Source organism: Gymnodraco acuticeps, unplaced genomic scaffold, assembly GCF_902827175.1.
Source record: "Gymnodraco acuticeps unplaced genomic scaffold, fGymAcu1.1, whole genome shotgun sequence".
Classification (NCBI taxonomy): domain Eukaryota; kingdom Metazoa; phylum Chordata; class Actinopteri; order Perciformes; family Bathydraconidae; genus Gymnodraco; species Gymnodraco acuticeps.
In genome coordinates, this window is record NW_022989937.1 from 596,393 (window position 1) to 621,559 (window position 25,167).

The following is a 25,167-nucleotide window of genomic DNA, read 5'->3' on the forward strand; positions in this document are numbered from 1 at the left end:
TAATTGCAAAACCAATGTTTTAATTATATTAACACACAAAGTGAATATGAGTCATGAAATACTTTTTTTAAAAGGTTGATTACGTGCAACAAGGAAAAAAAGAAGCATAAAACAGAGGTCTAACAATCTAATCATATGCAGGCAAATTAATAATAAATTAAAAGGCTTTCATGGCATTAAGGATTACAGCAACCAGCAGTGCTGTAGTAAAAGGGAGAGAAATGTACTCGTTTCCCTCGCATTTCAGGATTCCCTGACATTAAAGAAAAAAACGAAACTTTCTTTAGTAGAGTATGCAGCACTCTAAATCTCATTCACTATTAATCCCTCTTATTGTTTTGATAGATTCATGTTCTTCTGTGTGTTTTTACAAGTGGATCAAGTTCTGGGTATGTTATGGAAACATTTGGCACGTAGGATTGGATTTTTCTTTCTTCCAGATTGGATTTCGCAGAGTCTTTGCAGCGCAGTAAACATATGAACCAACAACAAATAAGACAAGAAAAGGAAAGAGGCACGTTCTCAAACAACAAATTTGTTCTTGGTGGTTGAACCACTTTTGCTAGATGTGTCTGCGTGAGATTGGAAGCCGATTGTCATCTTCATGGGAATCCCCAAGCGCTCTTTGTAAACTCTCCTGTTGACGGTAATGACACCGTTAGAGGATGTGAAAGATGCCTTCAGCTGCAGTTATGATTGTAAATACTTTAAAACTGTATACCAGCCTCACCCAATGTGTGTCACAGCCTCCCGGTTCTCGTAGTCCGCTGTCCACACAGCGAGTTTATCTCCTTTTGTGCGGATGTTGACCACGGCTCCGCAGACCTGATCGCTGTGGTCATCAAAGGCCTCTCCGACTAAGCACAGGAGCTGGTTTGAGGATAGGAAAAAAAAAAAAGTTTAAATCCCACCTTCGATTTGACTTGAACTATAAATTCTCCAATTTCTCATAAAGGAGCCTGGACCTGGGTAGTGTTAGCTTTCACCTTCATGACATTTACAAGAAAGCTTTTGCTGCCATTTCCTGCAATTCATGTTTTAAGTTCAGTACGGTAGTAACAAATGTGCTTCTTAAAGAGTTTATTACATGAAGAATTTCATTTTTAAGTACAAACTTATAGAATTGTTGGGAATATATAGCAAAATATAAACTATACAAATATAAAGTAACTCATTGTAACTATTTGAACAGAAATCATTGTATGCCTCACCCACTTTTCCCCTTTTTTCTTTTAAGAATTCTCATGTTTATTTCTTCCAAGATATTGCCTGGACCGTGGTAGAAAAATGTAACACCGTCTGCCTAGCGGTCTGCCATTGAGGCAGGAGGCTTATATCATATACTTATCAAATCTTACTAATCTAGTTAAGCATTTCTCACAAACACAAAATCCATGTAATAGAGAAGTACAGTGTGTCCTGGAAATGGGTAAGCATTTTACTACTTATTTTTTTGGTTGGAAGCCCGAAAGGAGGTCTATGCATGCTTAACACAAGCTTAAGCTTTTTCAGGTTTTGTTCTTTGACATAAAATGAACCGTCATTAGCCTAGCCGTGGTGACGTCGTGAAGACACAGGAACGTGATGTAGTTCGTTTATAGGCTAACTTTAGGACTAAATACCAAAATCCGGTGAGTTATCATTTTTGCAACAACCAGTTCTCGAATGTAACTGTTTTTGGTTAGATGCCTGAAATAAGGTCCGTCAACAAAAGCTTAAGATTTTTCATGTTTTGTTCTGTGACATAAAATACGTCAGTAAAAAACACTTTAAGTCATAAAAAATACAATTGCTAGTCTAAACGAGACTACTACACGTAATCGCAATATGTGTAATATGTTATGTAATATGTTCGATTTACACACGGCATCTATTGCACGTCTGTCCGTCCTGGGAGAGGGATCCCTCCTCTGTTGCTCTCCCTGAGGTTTCTCCCATTTTTCCCTTTAAACTGTGGGTTTTCTCCGGAAGTTTTTCCTTGTACGATGTGAGGGTCTAAGGACAGAGGGTGTCCTATTGTCATACTGATATTCTGTACAAACTGTGAAGACCACTGAGACAAATGTAACATTTGTGATATTGGGCTATATAAATAAACATTGATTGATTGATGTGAAGCGCTTTGAGCACTTGAAAAAGCGCTCTAACAAAAAATGTAATGAATTATTATTATTGCACCGAACGTTAGCCGCCTTAAGCTAAGCGGTGGTGACCTAAGTCATGTGACCGTGATGTAGTTTGTTTGCTTTTTACTTGTGGCAATTGCATTTACGCTTCAAAAATCATAAAAGTGATGTGAATATGCAGAGTTTATCCCGCTGAACAAAAAGTGATAGTATCAAAAAGTGTGGGGCCACATCAGGGCGCCTTTTTCTGCAATGTTCTGAAATCCAAATTAGAAATCCCATTGTATTTGGTCGAGGGAGCCCTATGCCATGATAAATCCCAGGTCATCACTGCACCGGTCAATATGCAGTTAGAGATCCATGCAACTGTTGAGACAATCATTACATTTCTTTTTTGTTTAAAGCTTTATACGAGAAATTTGAGTGTCATTAACAAACAACATTACCCCCTTCCCCCTAGAAACACCAGTGGTAAAAAGCAGTAAAATCAGTGCCGTGTGCAAACTGGCAGGTCACGGCTTTCTTGACGCCTGTATCACTGTCAGTGACCTTTAGGGCTAACACTGTGTGGACTGCAGACTTAGCAGCAAGCAGGCCAATTTTCAGCTGCTCTAGTTAGACTTTTCATCAGCTCAGCATAAAGTCAAGGCCACAGTATATCGTTTCTAGATCTTTGACTCACTGCAGGTATGACAGGATGTAATGATAGAAGTGGTATGTAGGTAACAAATGTACTTGAGGCTCAAGACATGAGTAATAGCATCACAGATTTAGTCAAACGTACAGTTTCCAGCCAGAAGCGGTCCAGGTCTAATCTCCTCTGCTGCTTGTTGAGGGTGAGGAGCCAGCGCCCGCCACGCTTGTTCCTCTCGTCCTCCCACATGGGTTCAATTCCATCCTGCAGCAAAGGTTCAAATTGTCAATACACATCCCAGGCCACTGCACCAAAACTTCAAAACAGCCTTTTTAGTGAGGTTTCAGCATGATCTCAGCACTACAGTAACTGCAAGAAATTCATATTTTACTCTTTAATAATCCCAACAGAAACTCTTAAAATGTGATAGCAGGTGTAATACTTAAAGTGTTTTTTCATCATTTCCGCTTAACATTCTGACCCACGCAGCAGGGTTTTGTAAAAAAGCTGCATTTTCTAAGAATACAATTAAAATGATACACGTTATGAACTTATGATAAACAAAGTCCCCTGCCGTGAATATAAGGTGATCTTCACCAGAGGTGATCATGCTAATGATTTCAATAAGAACACACTGATTACAGACTGCAGTGATGTTGACTACCTTCCCATTTATTATAATGTCTCACACGGTATAATTAGTGGCTGCAATTTAACTAGTAAACTAAATAATAGCCGAGTTTGACACGGAGAGAACATCGTGTCTACACTCCAGTAATGATGATGTTTATATTTCATCAAGTATTTTTTCCTTTTTATGTTGCGTTAGGTTTTCTCATTGCAATTACATTTGTATTTTAAAAAACTGCAACAACTTTGCACACTTGTAAAATGTACAAGGTATCCTTTGCGTGTTATTCTCTAGTAGCAGGTTGGGCTATAATAGTGTATTCTAACACATTCTGTATGTTTTTGTTGTCTATTCTGAGACTCAATGGATAAATATACATTTGAACTGTTGCTATTTATATATTGATTGTTTATATTTTATTTTTCATTTGTATGCAATGGCTAGTCAACATGACATAACATAACAACATAACATAACAATTCTCCAATTTGAGATCCATTAAGAATATATAATTTACATCATTTTGATGTTACAATCTTGTTTTGGGGGATTTCTTGTGAACTTGTGATAGGACAATTTGATTGGATGTTTTAATTAAACTATTCTCACAAGGATGTCAATTTGAAACTAAATGAATTGAATGTTGTTAGTTAGCTTGCAACATAACGTCTAATGATGTAAATGTAGTCTCTCCTATGGTCCTTTTAGTTTAATTGAGAAGAAATGGGGAGAAAACACTGCTATCAACCTACACTCAATGCAATGTAGACACTGGTGTGACATTTTAATTATCTAAGCACAAGAGAACGTATAGGCATAACAAAATATTTTAATGAGGACATATTCTGTTAGTGTCTCTACTGGGACGTGTCTCCATGCTTTAATGTTCAGAAAGCTCTTTATTTTTCTCATACTGCCTGTGCTGCAGCACCTCTTTTCACCCTCTGTCTGAAACCAGAGCCCATTCTGCTCTGATTGGTTAGCTGGCTGGCTCTGTTGTCATTGGTCAAGCACTTAGAGATGTCCCGCTCCCTTAGCCTATCACGTACAATGGGTTGGAGTGCTAGTCAATAGAGTGCCACAGTCCTAAAACCTGGAATCCGGTTCCTTCGACAAAAACGCAATGCAATTTCTCCATAGGATTTAGGAAAATAGCTGGAAATAAGGTCTGTGGTTGAGAGACATTTAAGAGACGGATCACGTTTTGTTCAGCCGGATAATATCCACATGTCTATCCTACTTTTATAATTTTCTAATCATAAATCTAGTCGCCAGACGCAAAATGCTAACGTTATGCTATAAAGCAGGGGTGGGGAACCTCCGGCCTCCGGGCCGTATACGGCCCGCGAGATAATTTGGTACGGCCCTCGAGGTAATTTATAAACACACGCAAAAAAGAAAAAAATGTAAGAAATCTAGACCGCAAAAAAAATAAACAAGCGAATGCCTGTTTTTCCTGGCCAAGGTCAGGTTCCTTGAACACAACACGAGCCTAACGTGTCATCACGTGGTATATGTCTCGACTGACAGGGTCGAGACAACCTGGGGAGTGTTCTGACAGAGAGCACCAGAACGTCACTCCGGCACTTCAGAAATTGCAGTACCGATAAGGAGCCGTACACATGCCGCAGTTTCTGCGTGGCTGTGTCTTTAGTTGAAAGCCCAGTGGCGATCTGTTCATCTGTCATACTGATCATACAGTCAATAACTTTGTTGTTATTAGCATCTGGTTAGCTAGCTATGCTAACGAATATAAGAAGCTTTTTCTCCAACCAGTGAGGTAAAGGTACATCTTTATATGATCATTATAGTTATAAAAAAATAAGAGAATAAAGTAAAACAGGTATAAAATATACGGAAGAGGATTAGGGCCACATAAAACATTTTTTTGTGAGGATTTGAAAAAAAAAAATTTTTTTTTTGTTCTGAGAAAAAAGTCAGAATTCTGACAAAAAAACATTTTTTTGAATAAATAAATATTTTTTTCAAATCCTCACACATTTTTTTTTTATGTGGCCCTAATCCTCTTCCGTAAAAATACTATATGACAGTAAAAAAAAGTTGTTATTAATAAAGAAGAATACAGTTTGAAAGGGGAGTGATTTGTCAAATATCCATAAAGAAAAATAAATCTGTTTACAGTTCTGTTTCATATGGGTGTTGAGAGATGTATCCATAGATCTCCTAATTTTGCTCTCAAAGTGCACCAGATTGATGCTTTTAACTTCAACATTTTAAAAAAAACCTTCCCGGGGGAGCATGCCCCCCGGACCCCCCAAGAGGAGGTTAGGTCCCCCCCCCACTTAAATCAAGTTCACATGGATAGGAAACTAAATACATTTGCACACATCTTGTTTCCATATCTTTCTGTTTTGGTGGTCATGCCACACCGTGCATGCATACGCGAGTCATGGTGAGATATCTGGATTCAGAGGTTGCTTTTTCTTTGCACAGAATGAAATGAATGGGCTGTGATTTTAGTTTTTTTAAGCAGAGGTCAATAATTTGTACGGCCCTCTGAGGATATTGTAAAAATTGAAATGGCCCTTGAGAGGAAAAAGGTTCCCCACCCCTGCTATAAAGGAACTACAGCAGGGTCGCTGCTTCAACGCCACGCCAACTTAAGATCGATATTCAAAAATACAGATTCTAAATTGTTCAAGTTGAAGCGTTTGTTTGAACAGTTTGCAGGAGGCAGGAACTTGCTTTCAAGCAGAACAGGGCAAACAAACTTAGCGGGAGTGTTTACGTGTTCGGCGTAATGACGTACAACGGCCTCGACAACTTCTGTAGTCCTATTCAGCCACTTGGTAACAACCATCGTTTTTCAGACACGTAAACTCTTCAGAAATCACCAGTGTCGTAGAACAAAACGTGATCCGTCTCTTCAATGTGTGTCAAACACAGACCTTATTTCCAGCTATTTTCCAAATCCTATGGAGAAATTGCTTTGATATTTGGCGAAGGAACTGGAAATGGTAAAATGCTAACTTACTTCCGGGTTTTAGGACGCGTCACTGTGGCACTCTATAGAAGCGCGGGTGTTACATATTGATGTCACTATGTTACGGAAGTAAACAAATGAGTCGAATGAAGGTGTTTCAGGCAGGGGGGAGGTTTGTGGGAGAGAAACTCCCTCTGGAGGGATTACGGGGAATTTAGCCTTTGCAGACCGTTTACGTAAAAAAAAAACCTATAGAACAACAGGAAGGGGACATCTCCAAAAGGCAGAATAGGCCTCTTTAATCTGTATTAGAACGTCTAAATCTCATTCACATACATGGTAAACAAATCAAACGTACCTTAAAGAGGGAGTAATCACAGCCTGACATGAGGTTGCTTGACAACTGGATATGGTTGTAGAGACTGAAATAAAGAAAGCGCAGCATTAACAAAACGGTATTTCCAACACAGAATACAGGCGTGTGGCTTAGTGGGTAGAGCGTTGGTGTTCGGATCAGGGGGGGCACAGGTTCAAACCCCACTGCAGTCAGCATGTCGTTGTGTCCCAGGGCAAGACACTTCACCCCAAATTGCTCCTGTGATTGTCCACAGTATTGAGTATGTAAGTCACTTTGGATAAAAGCGTCTAACAAGGAACATGTCATGTAATGAAAGGAAAGGAGTATGGAGAGATGTATTGCCGCTTACGCCCAGAAATCTTCAACTGTGTCGAACTTGGAGATGAGCCGCAGGTTGGCCTGCCATGTTTTGCTCTTGTCATTCTTGAAGAACCACAGGGACCAGCTGTTGAGGTGAAAACAGAAAATTAATTTGCATAATTGTAACAAGCCCCTCATTAAACACGAGGTAAACAAAAAGTAACCAAAAGCTTTTGATGCAACGTGTGACACAAACTGTTCTATAAATCATGTCATCACTGTCATGGTCAATTAATTGTGAACGCTTTGTCATATTGTCCGACGCTGAATCCTCTTATAGCTCAGCAAGTTCTTTATTTTGAGGAATGATAAAGCAAAATGTGGTTGAAGACACTATTATAAAAGCCATAAAAGCAGTTAGTCTAACACAGTCGAAAGCACAGTCCAAATAAAGGCAAGAAAATTAAATACTGATACAAATGTAATTCTCTTGAGTGGCATTGTATGAGTACAACAGAACATTAGTTGGGCACATATGACTTAGTTTATGATATTTGTGTATTATTATTATTATTAGCTTATTTGACTGTTAAAATATTGAAATGTTTGATTATAGGTTATAATGTAAGGCAGCACATATTGTATAGTCCATTAGACGGAGCTTTACAGGGTTTCTCTTTGCATTCTAATGCGTGCTGGGATATCCTCATGCACAAATGACCCCATAAAGAAATAATAGGCAGAATTCATATATCCTAATGCTGTTTATCCTCACTCATTTCAATCATATAAAAAGGTCAACTTGGGGTTATAGTTGCCATTAGAATGCTACTGATGCATTTCAAACGGTCATACCTTTCCTTTGGCTGGCTTTCAAGTTGAGCTTGTTTTTTCTATTTGACCCTTTTTGGACTTAAATATCCCAGTGGAATTTAAATATTTATAAAATATTCAATTGTTGCTTATTTGTATTCAACACAGGAGGGACTCTGAATGTTTCGGAGTAAGGATGGAGAAGAAAACATTGAAAAACTCTAGACAGGTCACCAGACCATCACAGACAATCTAAGTCTAACTGTGACCGGGAAATAAAGTCTGGTAACACCCACAGGAACTGTAGGCACGACATTATAATCATTAAATGGCATATTTATACATAATAAGTAGCTAAAATCAAATGAAAACGTAAGAAATTATCAAAATGTAATTAGTCTTATATATTTATTTTCATATAACTTTACTTATACATTTGAAAACTGATTTTTGCTCGTGTTTATTCAACAATATTTAGCCAGTGCCCTGCACAGACAATACTAAGACTAGATTAAGTTGTGTGGAAGACATATCAAACCGTTTTAACTATAATTAGAGATCCTTACATCACATTTTTTCCCTTGAATTTCATTTATACATTCAGTTTTTCAGCTTGACATTGATCTAGTTTCCATGTATTCACATTTGGAAGCAGCCCATTTAAACCAGTAGGTAAACAGATAAGTGGTGTACCTGATCAGGGCCAATATACAGCTCTGTACAAAATGAAGAGACCACTGCAGATTATCAGTTTCTCTGGTTTTGCTATTTATAGGTATGTGTTTGAGTACAATTATTTTTGTATTCTATAAACTACTGACAACATTTATCTGTGATGGAATTCAACTAACATTGGAATGGAATGGCTGCCATATATGAAGAGATTGAGGTTTAATTTTTTTTGGAGTGGTCTCTTTTTTCCAGAGCTCTATGCTAATTCTCCATTTTGCCTAATAAGTGAAAGTCCAAACAAATATCAAATGTTTATTTAAATTACATTCTGACCTACATTTTCAATCAAAACCCTGTACATATACCAACGTTTTACAGACAAAACATTAATATTGTATTCACAGTTAATCAGTCAAATATTTCATTGATTAACCAACAGTTTTTACATCAAAAAACGTGTGAAAAATTCCCATGACAAGTCCTGAAAGCCCACTGTGATGTCTTTAAACATTGACAGTTCTTAGCCGATAAAATATTTAATTTACAATTATAAAATGTTGAGAGAAGCAGCAAATATCTAGATGTTTTTGCTTGGTTTTAATACAAAACAGAATTACATATTGCTGTTGTTTCCGCTTGCTCTGTAGCACTCACACAAGTTGATTCTTTGATGTCACAAAGTTATTACCAGTGTATTTGTTCAGGGAGTTCTTATTTGACATTACACCCTCCATAACTTAATACGTGTGTGTCTATCTCATTTTAAATGCAGAGCAAACCTGTTCTGGAGGGGGTGTTTGATGTAGGATTCTGGGTTCACTAGCTCCTGTCCCGTCTCCTCAACTCCATCTTCATCAGCATGGGGTGCAATAGGGTTGATTTCCTAAATAAAAAGAATGGTAAAGGTGAAATGCATGGGAAGTGGCCTAGGCATTTTGATTTATATTCTCGTAGCAAATGACCACACAGTATGTTAAACTGGAGAGACACTCCTGTAACAGTCACATGTAACTACTCTTTTCCCAGTTATCAAGGCAGGGTAACTAAATGCTGTTACACGTAAATACAAGTCAACATTTTAAAAGAGCAAACTAAATAAAACAATATTGTTGTTTTTTTAGGCTGGGGTTTTGACCTCATAGGGATTGGCAGTCTTCTGAATACATTTTAAATATGGTTAAAAACATTTGTTTTAAAGCCGTGACATCAGCGTTTACTAGTGAAACCCGATATGAACATCTGTTACACATTTCACCGCTATGAGAAGCTAGTTTGGCTAACTAAAGTGGACTCTACAGCTAACATTGCACACTTTTGGTGGCAACTAACTCCAAAAAGTGTTAATATAATTTTTTTTACGATTGTATTCAGTCCGAATATGTTTGTTTGATAAACGAAAAGAACACAACGCAATTCCCATTCATATAACACTACTCATCTGCCATGTTAAGTTTCGCTAACGTTACTTGCTTACTTTGTACAAAAGTTCCGCTATGGCATGACCTTACAAGCAACCATCTGGACACAGTCTTGAATTCGGCTTGCAGTTGGTTTACCACATGTTTTATATCAATAAGAAAAACACTTTTGAAACTACCACTCTAGCTTTCCATCATTTAACATTAGCCAAGTCAACATTAACCTCAACCACCAAAGTGACAACGCTGCATAGTAGAGGTCAGCATCGAGCCCTGTCAACCAAGTTTGACAGCTTACATTTTAGCTGCAAACATCCTATTGTAACTTGAAATGTGGCTTATATTACACGCCGAATTAACTGATATCTACTAATTATTATAACTGTTTAGAATTATATTGACTTAGGTATGTACTTGTATGCAGATAACCTAGGTAATAGCAAACTCATTCATAAATGAAACGCGGTTTGGCTCTCCTCTCTAACTTGAACGGCACGTCGGTTAGCTGTAACGTCAGCCTTAAAGTAGGGAGATCTCCACACACAAGCGTTCGTCTTATACGCTCATGGCACAGAAGACAAACTTGAAAAACTAGTCCTAACAGCACGTGTCATTGTAACAACTATCAATATACTTTTGGAAACTAATGTTTAAAGTTATACATAAACTTTAACTGTAATTTCGCCCTGTTATAGCGGCCAGAAGCCCCCGAAACGTTTTGATATGTTCTTTAGAGAAAGTGCTCACCGGTTCGGCGGTCGCCATCTTACAAATCTCTGTTGGAAAAGTTTCTGTCTCATTGGACCGGGCAGATCAACGTGACGGCCCTCCGCGGACATGCGCTGTGTGCCGGCGCTGTCTGGATGCTTTTCCGCGACTCCACCCCTCCTGCAGACGAAGGCATGGCGAGCACCGAAGCTAGAAGGGAGTGTGAGACTGAGGGCTGCAGCGAGGACGCCAAACTCCAGTGTCCCACATGTATCAAGCTCGGTATTCCAGGTTCCTATTTCTGTTCACAGGTACTACTGCTTTTTCGAATTGTCCGGTTTAAACGTCCGCTGTAGCGTCTCAACGAGGCCCTCTGTGTCATCACGAGGCTGCTAACTGTCAAGCTACGTACACATGGTGCTTCGTTAACCGCTAATAACGTATTTGTTATACGTTGTGGTTTCCCCTTTGGCTGTGAAATACTAAACAAATGGCAGTATACATACAGTCATTGATTGTAATTGATGCTTAAGTCATACGTTAACTGTAGGCCGAGGGAGCTAGCTAACTATTGGCTGATTAGCTAGTGAGCTAAAATAAAAAACGTTTATTGGGGTCTTTTTTTTGCTGACAGGGCGAACTGTATTGAATACTTTATTGTGCGTAGTTATTTAACATGTATAGTTATCATCTAGCAATAAACTGCAAGAAATGACAAGTGACACAGAGTTAATGTCGCGTATCAGAGCAGTCAGTGTCACGATGTTTGACCCTCACCCTGGTACTTGTCCCCCCAGACCAAACCCCATTCACAATTCTGTCAATTTAAAGATGGGTTTCTTTATCCAGACTTTATACTCTGCTGATACCCTAAATGGCTTAACAGAAGCTACTTTACACTTCCGTTGGATCTGTTCAGCTGAGCAGGATTTTGTCTAAGCAGTACGAGCACTTAAACTACTGTCAGATCTCATTTGTCTACAGTTGTACAAGCAGACTTGTAACAAATCACATTTATATCATATCATACAGATGCTTGATTCCTTTCTTATTTTTGCTGATCCTACATTGGACATGTCTGTCAATAAAGCGTTAAACGTTAATATACAGCAATTGCTCTGTCTGCAGAAGTGTTCTGCAATGTTCTATTAGTCAAAAGCTTTATAAATAGTAAGGTTGGGGGGGGGGGGGGCAGTTATGCCATGGTATGTGACCATAGAGCTTTAGCTTGGATTGCATTTTTGTCTGCAACTTGACCATGCTATATATATATATTTTTTTTCTGTCTCTATCTGCTGTCCAATTAAAACACCAATGGATCTAGCAATACATGTTAAGGTGCTCATGTACGTTTGTAAAGTTCTTTGGGCACTTTCTAGAGTGCAATATCTGTCACAAAATGCAACCAACGTTTTTGTTGATGTTGAATTGGTTTTGCATACTGTATCAGCTTTTTTACATCCCCATTTAAAGTTTCATCTGTGTTTCTATTCCCAGGAATGTTTCAAAGGGAGCTGGGTGTCTCACAAGTCGCTGCATAAAAAAGCAAGTAAGTACTACAGATCATTGTCTTTTCTGTACTGTGACTTAATCTCCCTCGTACTTAGTTGAGGTTTTTAAAAACAGTTGAACATTGTAGCATATACATATACATTCATATTACTGTGAACTAACACAATGGTGCCAGATGCTTGAGATACCTTCTCCTGTGTTTTGTTAGAGGACGACAAGAACCAGAATGATTCGAAGAACTGTGTGGAGAATGACATCAACACAGACCCATGGCCAGGCTACCGCTACACAGGAATACTACACCCTCACTACCCACTGGTAAGTTGCCGTTTAAAAAAAAAAACGTATTTATTTTGCGTCTTTTGCCATGTATGTTTCCTTAAATGGAAAGAAGTCTCAAGTGCAGACATGCATTAGCAATGCCACCCTTGCCTCCAACTTCTTGTACTTCTTGTGATCTGCCTCTGGGAAGAGACATTTTAACTTTAATGTTTTAAAACACATTTTCGTGACCTTGATTTCTCTACCGTGACATAATTGTTCACCTTGTTGGTTAAAGAATACCCGTTCAAATGTGTGGTTTCATGCCTTGTAGTCATTAATTACACAACCATAAATGTGAAACCATGAAAAATCCAAAACATGATCCTAACAGTAATATCTGTCATCTTGGATTTCATTTTATCATTATTGTTTTTTTTAATATCCAATCTTCTACAAAAAATGAAGGACAGCACATGTGAAAACAGAACTAGATTTTCATTTGACTTTTCTATAACTAATCTGTCCTCTTCTTGGCCCCTGTCGCAGACTCCCATGAGGCTCGTGCCTGGTGACATCCAAAGACCTGACTATGCTGATCATCCCAGAGGTAACGATGCTTCTCTTCTAACAAGGACATTTGTTTTTAGTGGAAACTCACATTGTTTAATATAAAAAGCAAAAAAAAACCAGTATTTTAGCATTGTTTGTTACTATATAAATGTATATGAACAACACAAAATCCTTGCTATGTAGTCTTACATATTATTTACCTGGAAGCACAGCTAAAACAATCTGGCATCTGCAGAAAATAAAATGTCATGTGAAAATGCACGCAGAAATGTAAAATTATGGTATTTACATTCACCCGATGCTACCTTATTCCACTGGCAAAGCTCCCCTTTGACATTCACACTGCAGTGTAATTACAGAGGAAAGCCATTGTTATCCAAAATGCTGTGTTGGCACAGGGCAGAGTTATTGCCCCTGCCATAGTTGGTTGAAGTTTTGTGAAAGTGCTGCAGTGTGTGTTGGTCAGCCAGTCTAATTTGTTAGCGCTACGGTTCATGCTTTTGCTAACATTAGTCACAGAGTGGTTATTCCTGCAAAGATTTGTCATAAAATCCAAAAATCTCCCAAACTGTTGCCTTCTTTGAGGAAACTGTTGAAGGCCTCTCTCACTGTGACAATAGCAGACAGAGCAGTAATGCATGCATGGGTTGTCCTGTAACTGTATGAAAGGTTTTGCATCACTTCACAGATAAGCCGATATGTCTCGTGCTGTACGCTAAAGATCTCTGTGCACGTCATGTGACTTGAATTTCGAATTGAACCGTCCCTTATCTATCTATCTCTTTGCGTATGCACACCAGGCTTGGAATTTCGTCATTTTAGGGGCAAGGCCATTTGGCCTTTGGTGTCACACATTTTTTCAGGGCGCAAAGGCCACATGCCAGGGCACAAAGGCCATTGAGGGGAAAATTAGGATTTGGAGCTTACAAATAAATAACTTCACTTTCTGATAAAAAAAAAAAACACGAGTGACATGGAAAACAAATCACTTTTTTAATATCAATCATGTCAAACATTATATCATCATATAGGCCTATGCCTCCTTAGTAATACCGTATATCAAATGAAATACTTTACTTTGAATAATTAGTGTTTGGTATGTTTTCCATCTACTACTTCTCCCATTCACAAATCCGAAATCAAATAAAAAAATCAAAAATTCTATTAATATGTAATATATTCAATTTCAGAGCAGAAGAAACAGCCTTCAATGGTCAAACTCTGCACATACATCATTCAGCAGTGCACAGTGACGCTCCAACATTCAACTGTATGAACAAGCAATACTTTAAAATGCAAATGTGTGTGTGTGTGTGTGTATACGAGAGTCTCTTTAATCAACTCCTCACAGCTCCTCATATCTGTTCAGAAACTGGACAAAAATTAAAGATGTACAAACCACAGACTGTCTGTGTCATGGCGAATACAGTCGCTGCTTTAATTCTGTCTTTAGGACGTTGTTGTGAGTTTGGAGGGAGCAGCTACAATGTTAGTTTAGCCTGATCGATCCAATCTCCATTCACAAAACACGCATTTTAAAAGGTTTTTCGCCTTCCGTCTTGTCTGCACACTTGTCAAATCATTAAAGCATGGTTTTTACTAACCGTTACCAGTATTTAGTTGCTTCGGCATCATTTTGAAACGTGTATTACAATTAAATCACGGTAAAATAGGTTAATTTTGTCGTAGTTGGTTTCCACCACAGTATTTATATGGATATAAGCTAGGGATGGGAACGATTAATCGAATATTCGTAATTATTCAGGTATTCGAATAATTATTCATGTGTTCGAATATGAGTTATGAATATTTTTATAATTTTTTTTTTGGGAGTGATGCCTAAGTTGATTACATATTATCAAATTGAATAATTCAATGTGTATATATATATATATATATATATGTGTGTATATATATATATATATATGTGTATATATATATATATATATATATATATATATGTATATATATATATATATGTGTATATATATATATATATATATATATATATGTATATATATATATGTATATATATACACGACTGTGCCATAGCTAAATGTGTTAGGTGACGTATAAAGGTGTGTTTTGCTCCGCTCACCGGTCCCTCACAGCGGGCAGAGCTGCAGGTGCTGATCTCTCTCGTGTCCGGTTATACTTCACTCGTGTTTATGTCCAAATCCATCAGATCTAGCTAGTTCTAGCTAATGATATGGCTGCTGCCCCTCCCTACACGCAGATCACGCAGACTCAAACCTCATCTTAGGCCCAAATGTGGCGCAAATGCGCTCCGCAGCCGTTGCGAGGTTCCGGCGCTAGTTCATGAGCGTGCTCCCCCGCCCCCTGTCAACACTCGCGACACATGAGTGGCCAGCCTAAAAAACAATAAGCGCTGCTTGGCAACCGTGTGTGGCGGCAAAGTACATAGACATTTTGACAGGAGAGATTTAGTTTTGCCGGTATTCAACATATTTTACCAGTCATAGTCCGGTAATTTTTTACACTCCAAGAAGAGTCCTACACAACAGACATGGCGTCAAAAAGGAGTAATGTGTGGAAATATTTCGACCAGGTTAGTGAGTGTGGTGTAGAGGTCAAACTATGCCAAATTAAACTTATATATACATGCTATTGGCTAGTTGCACAAGATGGCATCTATCGACTTCCGGCGGCTGGGTGTGCAGTTGTAAACTTCCGGTCTACGGTGTGGAGTGGTTGAGCGGGTAGATAGCGATAGATAGATAGATAGATAGATAGCAAATGCACACACAAATAACATAGGACAATACATAATATAATAAATCCACAATATGATAACTTTTTACAGATTCATTTAATAAACTTTTACAAAACATAGGTTGATGTTATATCGGGGAAAACAAATACATATTTAAACATTTCAATTAGTCTCTGCATATTTAAGTAATGCTAGTTTATGTAACAGATGAACAGATCAATGCAAGATAAGTTAGTTAGCATCCACAACTTTTGTTAATGAATAACGTCATATGACATTAAATGTCTGCCAATAAACACCCCTTTCTTCCTCACATAGGTCCTTTGAGTAAAGGATCTTTTTGACTTATAGAACACACTTGGTTCTGGTTTTAGCAATTGAAATAACTATATACAGGAAAATATTCATGTTAGATCAGTAATGTAGTATGATGTAGTGTGGTACACTAATGTGCATATCAGTCCATGTACATGTATCAGTCCATGTGCATATCAGTCCATGTACAAATAAAAATAAAAATAATCTCCCTTCTCCCTAATGGTTTTAGCCACCTCGTAGTCTCTGCAGATACGCTGTATAAGGATATCCTCCTCCGCAAAAACGACGAAATCGCACCACTCCATCCCTGTGAGTAGGAGCTGGCCTTGCACCTGCCAATAATAGCTATGAGACTGCTTCAGTTTTAATGTGCCACTTTGCATTTGTAAGTAGCTACAGTCCACATAACTTTTCATATTTGGGCATTTTATTTCTACAAGTCCAAAAGGTGGGCTCTCAGTTGGGTCAAACACCAGACCGTCAGGAGATGACCCTAACCAGGGGGCATCTGGGTGAATGACAAACCCACACGGCCAGTAATTAGTGTTTTTAATCCGGCAGTATTCCTGGATGGCAACCGGTTCCAGTGCCAGTCCCCTCTTCATTGACGCTGTTTGCGCCACTTCCTTCCGAATCCGTTGTGCCAAGTTTTCAGCCGAACTCTGACCTCCAACATGGCATACTTCCCTGAAACGGGAAGAAATTATTCTTGGCCTCCTAACGCGGTGCCATTCCACACTGTCGCTCTGCTCCCTTGTGGCCACCTAGATTTTCCTTGCCATGAGCAATGTTGTCGCAAGTGACAGTAGATGGAGGTGCTGTTGGTGACTGCACACAATCTCACAGGTGGTAGGCTCCAGCCTATTGCCATCCACAGGTAGAGGTGGTGGTGGAGGGGTATCTGGGTGACGCAATATAACCCGGCTAAGAGGAAGTGGATGCTGGTATGAGCTGGGGCTACCTTCCTGAACTTTTCCAAAGGTGCAGTTAACCAGTGGCACGTCCACACTTATAGCCATGGTGGTGATCAGTGGTGCGATGTCTGCTGAGAAGTCCTTGTATGCCTCGCAGACTTTGAGGACATCTGGGTCTGGCAGCTCCCCCCGCACGGCCTTGTAACGTGTACTCCTTTGAACATGTGTATATGATAATTAGGACTTTAAGAACAATTTTACACTCAAACAACAATCACAAATTTGTACATACAATTACTTAGGACAATAGATATTACCTTACCCCGTCAGCAACTGTAAACTGCTTTGGCTTAGTGGAAATGAACACCATGTCACTCACTCTGCCTGGTTTCACACCCTATTAATTACACAAAATAATTGTCACATTAATTGAAAAGGTTATTGATGCAACATAAATAAATCAGCTCTTGGCACAAAGGAAATACTCATTAAAGGGTGGATTGGTTGTGAACACATACTGTACTTACCATGGTTCTTGGCTTGTGCCATCGCTGCTCTGTTTCAGTGCAGCTGAGGACAGGGGGTACAGCAGCCAGGTTGAGTGTGGAGTAGTGTGCAGTCTGGAACAGCAGTGCAACATTGTGGTTGCAGAGTGCTGTTCCAGCTACACAGGAACACTTTGTCACTGCAATCTCCACAGGTGAGCAGTTCTCAAAGACAATCTACACAGTAAAACAAAATGTCAGTCATTTTAGCTACATCAAAACCCCAGAACATGAACCTGATTGAGGCTTTGAACCGATGAACACTTTTTATTTTTCTCCCTACTCTGAGATCGTGAGGCTTTTCATGCTTTCTCAGGGACCTGTAACAGCTAGCCCTGATGCTCACTCTCCCTGAAGGTAGATCTTTGTTTGAAACTGTGGGGAATTGGACATCATTCATGTTATCCAAAAAAACGTAATAGTACATCATTAAAACACTTTACACTGTATCAACACTGTCAAGTTGTCAAAGTTAGGCAGTAACTACAGCTTTGTTTGTCACTTACCTTCATAATTGTCGATGTAACTGGATATGTACATCTTGAACCCCTTTTCTCTTTTGCTCCTCGGGGCTGAGCTTGACGCTTTTACCAGCCGATGTACATCACTGATGTTAACCTTCGGTAGGTCTTGGAGACATCGAGTGTAAAATAGTGCCATCACGTTAACGTTAGCCTTCTCACTTTGCTCTACCGCTATCTGTATGCTATCTGTATGCTATCTGTACGCTATATATCTATCTATCTCTCTATCTATCTCTCTCTCTCTATCTCTCTATCTATCTATCGCTATCTACCCGCTCAACCACTCCACACCATAGACCGGAAGTTTACAACCGCACACCCAGCCGCCGGAAGTTGATAGACGCCATCTTGTGCACAGAACCAATACCTTGCTATACCCGCAACCTCCGTTCCAGCTGAGAGGGTCTTCTCTACAGCTGGCCTGATTGTGAATCGCCTCCACATGAAAGCTGTAGGCCTATAGCTGTCAAACTGTGATCACCAGTTCAATACATTTGACAAATTCGACTTGGTTTCTACACTTATTTGAACATGCATGTATTTTTTTCAAAAAATAGTTGGAAAAAAATTGGGTAAAAAAATAATTAAAAATGGAAAAAATAATTTTACCCAATTTTTTTTTTTTATAGGATATGTACATTTCGGTTAACCGGTTAACCGTTTTTTGGGGGGTCGAATATACATTTGCTTTCAAATTCCCATCCCTAATATAAGCCCCGCCCCCTCTCCAGTGCGTCCTGTTTGAATGACAGGAGTAAACACAGCTGACAGCCGCGTGAAACTCCAGCGGTTAGAGCAATGCGAATATTTGCATCGCGTCCGTTGTGAACGCATCATAATGCAGTTCAGAAACCACTGTTCTAACGCTTTTAAAGCAACTTCGAGATTTTAACAGTGTGAGGGGCCATGGTGGCCGTAGGACGTACGATTATTTGTGGGGCATAACGGCCAGACCAAGGGGTTACGACGGCCATGGCCGCCGTGAAAATCCCACCCTGATGCACACACACACAATTTTGAATTGCGCCGTCCCTTATATATACTATCTCTTTACGTATGCACACACACAATCACATAATCCCACCAGACTCCTTTGCCCCTCCAACAGAGCGATGTCCTTTTCCTTTTCGTAATTTCAAGCGATAAAAACTCGCGATCTTCTCTCGAATAATTTTTTTTTTACGCACTCGGCACGAGTTCAGGGCGTTCCGAGCTGAATAAGGGCGTCAAATGACGGCAAGACACCCACCTGGCGGAAACGCTGGCTGACAGCTGCGAAGTGAGGTGTTGCATTCTCTGTAGATATGGTAGAATAATTTCACTGGATTTAAATTAAATCAGTATTACTATGAACACTATTGCTTGATTTGGGCTTTTATATAATTTGAGTTTTTTTTTCCGTTTTTTGCATCGATATTAAACAGGCCTTATAATGCTTTTTGGGGGTGTCTTTCCTGTCTTTTTTTTCACATAGGTTTTTGTGCATGTAAATGGTCTGCAAAGGCTAAAATCGCTAAGTTCCGTCCAGATGGAGTTTCTCTCCCACACACTAAGAAACACTCATGCTTCTATTGGCTAGCGCTCCAACAAATGTTACGTTATAGGCCAAGGGTCGGACATCTCTCAGCAGTTGACCAATCACAACGGAGACGGCCAGCTAACCAATCAGAGCAGACTGGGCTCTGGTTTCAGACAGAGGGTGAAAAGAGATGCTGCAGCACAGGCAGTATGAGAAAAATAAAGAGCTTTTTTAACATTAAATCATGGAGACATGTCCCAGTAGAGATACAAATATGAACTAGAAAATGTGCAGAATATGTATTTTAACATTTCATTCAATTCCTTAGTTCTTTTAGTATTTTAACACGTAAGAATCATTCAAAGTTATCTTTGAATGATGATATTTCTTTTAAATCTGGGATCAGTTTTGTTCAGTTAAACAGCTCATTAATCTCCCATTATTGGTTTCAGATTCATCGCAGGTTAAATAACCGGCATGATGTCACACTCAGTTTTTATGACCAGTTTGATCTTCTGTGTTAATAACCTCATTGTAACCTTGTGTATTTACTCCTGTTACTCTGGGCTAGTCATTAATTTTGCAACCATGGCAACCTCTACATCCATGATATCTGACTGCATAGATCCACACTCAGGTAGTCATGGTTACAGTCTCCTCTCATTCTACTGGGATGCCTACTCAGGGACCAAAGCACAATTGTTTCAGGCTAATGTTTTTTAAACACGGTGCTGTTGGTGAGCTGAAAGCTATACTAGAACTGTTAATATTTTATATAATTTACCTTTGATATTACTTGTAATCTAATGAACATATAAGGAAATGGACCCTACCATTATAAAGACGTTATAACAGAGTGGGTCTCTGATGGCTTTCCTGTTTTCTGAGCGGCTGTATCAAAGCGTGAGTAAGTCTAATTGATCGCTGCACTCAAGTCAGCGCTGCAGGTCAAGAAGAGCACTGTCTTTGACTGCTACACAAACCTGTTGTTGCTAGGCAACTGTTCAACCAGCAATCATCTTGAGTTGATACATTATACATCAGTGAATTGTTGATTACTCCAGTGCCTTTATATACTGTCTGCTATGCTTTTCAGTTAAACAAATATTGTGTTTAAATTATAGTGAAAATGCAGGTAGTAAAGTGCTGCTGACTGCACTGACACCTGTGCTTCTGTCCTTCTCAATGCGAGTGTCTTTAAAGGGACCAGTACTGTAGCGTTGCAAGAAGCATTTATATTGGTTAGAATATGCCATAACAGAAGAATGTTTCGATGTAGAGCATAACAAAGGCCTTAAGTTAGAGATGATTTTAGATGAGGGATTTAAAAGACAATGAGAGCAATCTCAAAGCAAAGAGTTCCACAGCTGTGACACTAAATCAAACTAAAAGGCAAAGCTTTACTTTTCCTGGCAATTTTGTAGTTGGCAGCCTGAATGGGTGGTATTTATGCAGATATTAACAAACGGAACATGTTTCAAATTCCCATTTTCAAGTTTGATTTTTTTGTTGGAAATCTTTTTTTATTTATTCTACTAATCCATCCAAAAAATAAATAAAGTATAATTCATACACACAAAGATAAACAAAATTAGTAGAAGCGGGAGGGCTGAAGCATAGCTTATGGGAAGTAGCCCTCCCGTGAATCATCCTAATATAACATTGGCATTATTGCGTCAAAAACGTATAGAAATTAAGGAGTATAAAGAAAAACAAGGGAAAAAATAAATAAATGCATATATATATATATATATGAAAAACTAGATATAAGGTCATTTTCTGCACATGTCAATAGCAGTTGACTATTTTTTTTGAAAACGAAAATACTTAGACATGTACTTGGCAAATAAATTATAATAGTATATGCATATACTAATATATGCATATAAACATTGTGGACACTTATTTTCAAGTGACTTTTTTTTACATTCATATTATGTTCACACATACACAGAATAGACATAAGCACCATATGTTCAGGTGTATAAGTACACAAATGCACTCATATACACCAATACAAATATTACAAGGCAATTTCCAGGCTGAAATAATAATTCAACCGCATAACGATGAAAATTAATAAGAAGGAAAAAATAAATAAAAAGTAATGTAAACAATATTAAATAAATAAACAAACAAACTGAGAAGTTAGCCAATACGTGCTGTCCTCCAAACTGGAGACATTAGAGGCTTCTCAATTCTTACATTTCCCCTCCTCGAGACTTAGTCCCGCCCACAGGAGATGCGAGCAGAGGACCGAGGAGAGAGGAGGGGAAGCAGCAGACGTTTAAAGAAATGAGAACTCCTCTCCTCTGAGCAGTCATTTTAAAGCGACGTCCGTTCATTATTACGTGGCAACAGCTGCATCAGCTGTCGAGTGTTTTGTCATAGCGCTGTATTTTATAATCTCTGTTAGATCAGCTGAACATTGTTCCCCCACATATTTACTTTGAATTCATTGAGAGTGCGGTATAATGAGACAATAACAGGCTACAGATGCGGACACACACACACAAATATATTTATATAAATATATACAATTTAAAGTATGAGAGCTCAGCACTCTCATAATAACGTAACACAATCAGAGACTGGATATATCCACCCCCCCCCCCCCCCCCCCCCCCGCTCTCTGGTTACTGAAATGGGGAATTGAAATTACGGGCCAAAAGTTGTATTTACAAGTAGCCTATTAAAAGTAAGCAGAGGACACCAAACCAACTGAGACCGTCTGTCCGCCGCATCTACGCACTGTACAACACACACCTACATACTGTACTACACACACCTACAGCTCCTAAAGCATAATCAGGATACAGCCGTTGTGTATTTTATTATGTGAAGCACTAAATGGTCTTAGAAAAATATCGACTCTTTGTTTGTAGTTATCTACTAAACTAAAGCAAATAAAGAGAGTAGGCCTGTTATACTGAGTGATATATATTATACACACTGCTCTGCTTTCTGCACGGACCTTACAGCTGTTCTCTCTGGAAACATCGCGACGCGATGAAAGCAGTTTCTAAAATCATATCCAGGGGATGCATGCAGAGCTGTCATTGGCTGAGATAAGTCCGGCCGTGCGTCACGCCTCCACCGTTCCCGGAAATGCATCCGCGGAGGAGCCGTGGAGGAACCATCAGTGTCTCCTCGGTTAGAGCTCCTCCAGAGAGCCTCCTCGACGCTCGATCCTCGGTCCTCGGTGTGCATTTAGAGAAATGAGATGTCCTTCAAAATGGCGCGCTGAAATTAATTTCCGGGTCACTACCAGAGGACCGAGGAGTCGAGGAGGGGACATTTGAGTCTTGAGAAGCCTCTATAACATTGGTCTCTATCTGCAGCCGGAGAAGAAATGAGTGTTCAGGGACCGTCTGCAAAGTGCAACTCCGAAAAAAGAGAATACAATAATATTCAATCACTTCACTATTATACAGTATATTTCTACCAAACTCACTACACACATCAATAGTCTCCTGTTGGTCAGACTACAGCAGAGAGTTTGGAAGAATGTGCTTTTGAATAATTTTGGTGAATATTTATAGTGTAAAATCTTCAATAAATATGGCATCATCTTCAATAACGTTACTATTTTACACTATAAATATTCACCAAAATTATTCCAAACCATATTCTTCCAAACTCTCTGTAGTATGAGCAACAGAAGACTATTGATGTGTGTAATGAGTTTGGTAGTAATATACTGTAGAATAGTGAAGTGATTGAATATTATTATTATTATTATATTCTCTTTTTTCGGAGTTGCACTTTGCAGACGGTCCCTGAGCACTCGTTTCTTCTCCGGCTGCAGATGTAATGTGTCCAGCTCGGAGCGAGGACGGCGCATATTGGCTTTTTTTGATCAACATGTGATTGTAGTTCGTTGTCAACCTTACCACGGTACTTGGGAGACGTCATTTGTGTCTGAATAACGTTTTGTTCATGAGTTATTGATCCGTGAAATCCGAATCTGCCAATATCGTTCTAACTTTACTCAACTACGTTTCAAACCATGCATTTTCAGCAGCCGAATCAAGTGCTTTTAGCTAAGGATGACACTGTGCTTAACTGCAAGGGATTGCAGAATATCATTATAATTCATACCCAAATCAAATAAAAAATGATCCATGCTTCGCGATATTAGCCGTAGCCTACGGTACAGAGTTTAGCTAATGTTGTCTATGGTTGTTGTAAGGGAAACTTCTGCAGCAATGGAGAGTCAGGACTCAGAGAGACACGAGGAGAGTTGGAGCTTTGATGTCAAACACTGGTAGTTTATTACAAGTCAAACGGCCGGAGAATTCATATCACAAGTCACAGCAACAAAAGGTTCTGACTGCACGGGTGGGTTGTCATGTCAATTCTGATCAGCCTATCTCTCGATAGACCTTTTAACTAGTTTACAGAGAGTTAATCAGCATATTGGGGGAGGCGTAAACATCTGTGGAGCTAGAGGAGATAACCCCCAACTAGAAATACTCAATCACTTGTCAGTGGTGTTTAGAAACCAGCATTCCCACAGTCGTAAACCCCCCCCCCCCCCCCCATCAGGCCATAAAACTGACACTCAAGTGCTGGAGCACATTCCTTAAAGGAGATAACAGAATATTGGTTGGTTATTAACGTCAACAGGTAATAAGGTTAAATATCTAGGAGTAAAGACACAATTATTCCCTCACAGTTGTCACTCAGTCATCAGTTTCTATAGACTATCTGGATTTAGTTATTGCGTAATAATTATTGTGTTCCCACGAATTACTTGTGGCCACGCATTATTAATATGTGGCCACGTATTAATATTTTTCTCACCAATGTCACCAGGGGGGCTCCGTAGATACTAGATAAGTTTGCACACTCATTATATATAATGATAATATATATGTTTCATTGCGGAGGACCAAAGTTACACCCTTGATAATGTCTACCTGTAAATAATAATAAAACCCCTTGATTTCTAACTTAACATCTCTGTCTCCTATTGATCTGAGTATATTATAAAGAATAGCAGTTAATTGAAGCATTATAGCACAGGCCTTTGTCAGATGGTATATTACGCTGTTTTTTTCTGCTTCGAATAGTTCTCTCTTTTTTCACCACCTGTGTTTGCATCCCTGGAATATACCAGCTGTAATCATTTTTTTCTCAATGGTGTTGGTAATTTCTTCAACCAGTTAAGTTACTGCTGAAGAAGTAGAGTGATTTTTCTGAAATCCATATTGGCCATAGTATATTACATTTGCTGAGGAATGACTCCAGACGGTTGTTGAAGAGTTTTTCCAAGATTTTTGAAAATGGTGGTAGTAAAGAAAAGGGTCTATAGTTATTAAGACTTGATTTATCACCAGATTTGAAAACCTGAAAAACCTGAAAAAATGTTTTATCACCTTCTCGATTTTCATTTCATTGGGGAAAATACCTTGTTGGAACGATTTATTGCATATATTTACTAGGGGGGGGCTACAACGTTTGGTGCAACTTGTTTAACAATATTCATACTAAGTCCTAAATAATCCTTGGACTGTTTACTGTGTTGAGTATTGACAATATCAAGCAATTATTTTTCTGTTATTGGGTTCAAGAACACACTCTGTTGGTTGCAATTTTTCAGGGAATCATCAACTTTCCATGAAGTTGGACTGATTGTACTCGCCAGGTTTCAGTAAAGA

General features: G+C 38.9%; 2 protein-coding genes and 1 long non-coding RNA gene across 3 annotated transcripts in view; 1 reads left to right on the plus strand and 2 right to left on the minus strand.

Moving 5' to 3' along the window:
* On the minus strand, nt 1-10,792 carry eif4eb (eukaryotic translation initiation factor 4eb). Its single transcript, XM_034210065.1, has 7 exons — nt 10,644-10,792; nt 9,258-9,361; nt 7,043-7,138; nt 6,694-6,757; nt 2,911-3,024; nt 731-870; nt 1-637 (listed from the first exon to the last, which is right to left on the minus strand). Exons 1-7 carry the CDS (start codon nt 10,659-10,661, stop codon nt 523-525), a joined length of 651 nt encoding a protein of 216 aa, XP_034065956.1. The 5' UTR covers nt 10,662-10,792; the 3' UTR covers nt 1-522.
* Nucleotides 10,694-25,167, plus strand: part of metap1 (methionyl aminopeptidase 1) — a 22,315-nt gene continuing 7,841 nt past the window's right edge. Inside the window, exons 1-4 of the mRNA XM_034210054.1 lie at nt 10,694-10,915; nt 12,102-12,153; nt 12,325-12,434; nt 12,927-12,987. Coding sequence (XP_034065945.1) covers nt 10,760-10,915; nt 12,102-12,153; nt 12,325-12,434; nt 12,927-12,987 — 379 coding nt within the window. The 5' untranslated portion in view covers nt 10,694-10,759. The remainder of the gene's footprint in view (nt 10,916-12,101; nt 12,154-12,324; nt 12,435-12,926; nt 12,988-25,167) is intronic.
* On the minus strand, nt 17,033-18,262 carry LOC117542409. Its single transcript, XR_004568431.1, has 3 exons — nt 17,444-18,262; nt 17,234-17,313; nt 17,033-17,130 (listed from the first exon to the last, which is right to left on the minus strand). It is a non-coding gene; the product is annotated as an uncharacterized LOC117542409 (long non-coding RNA).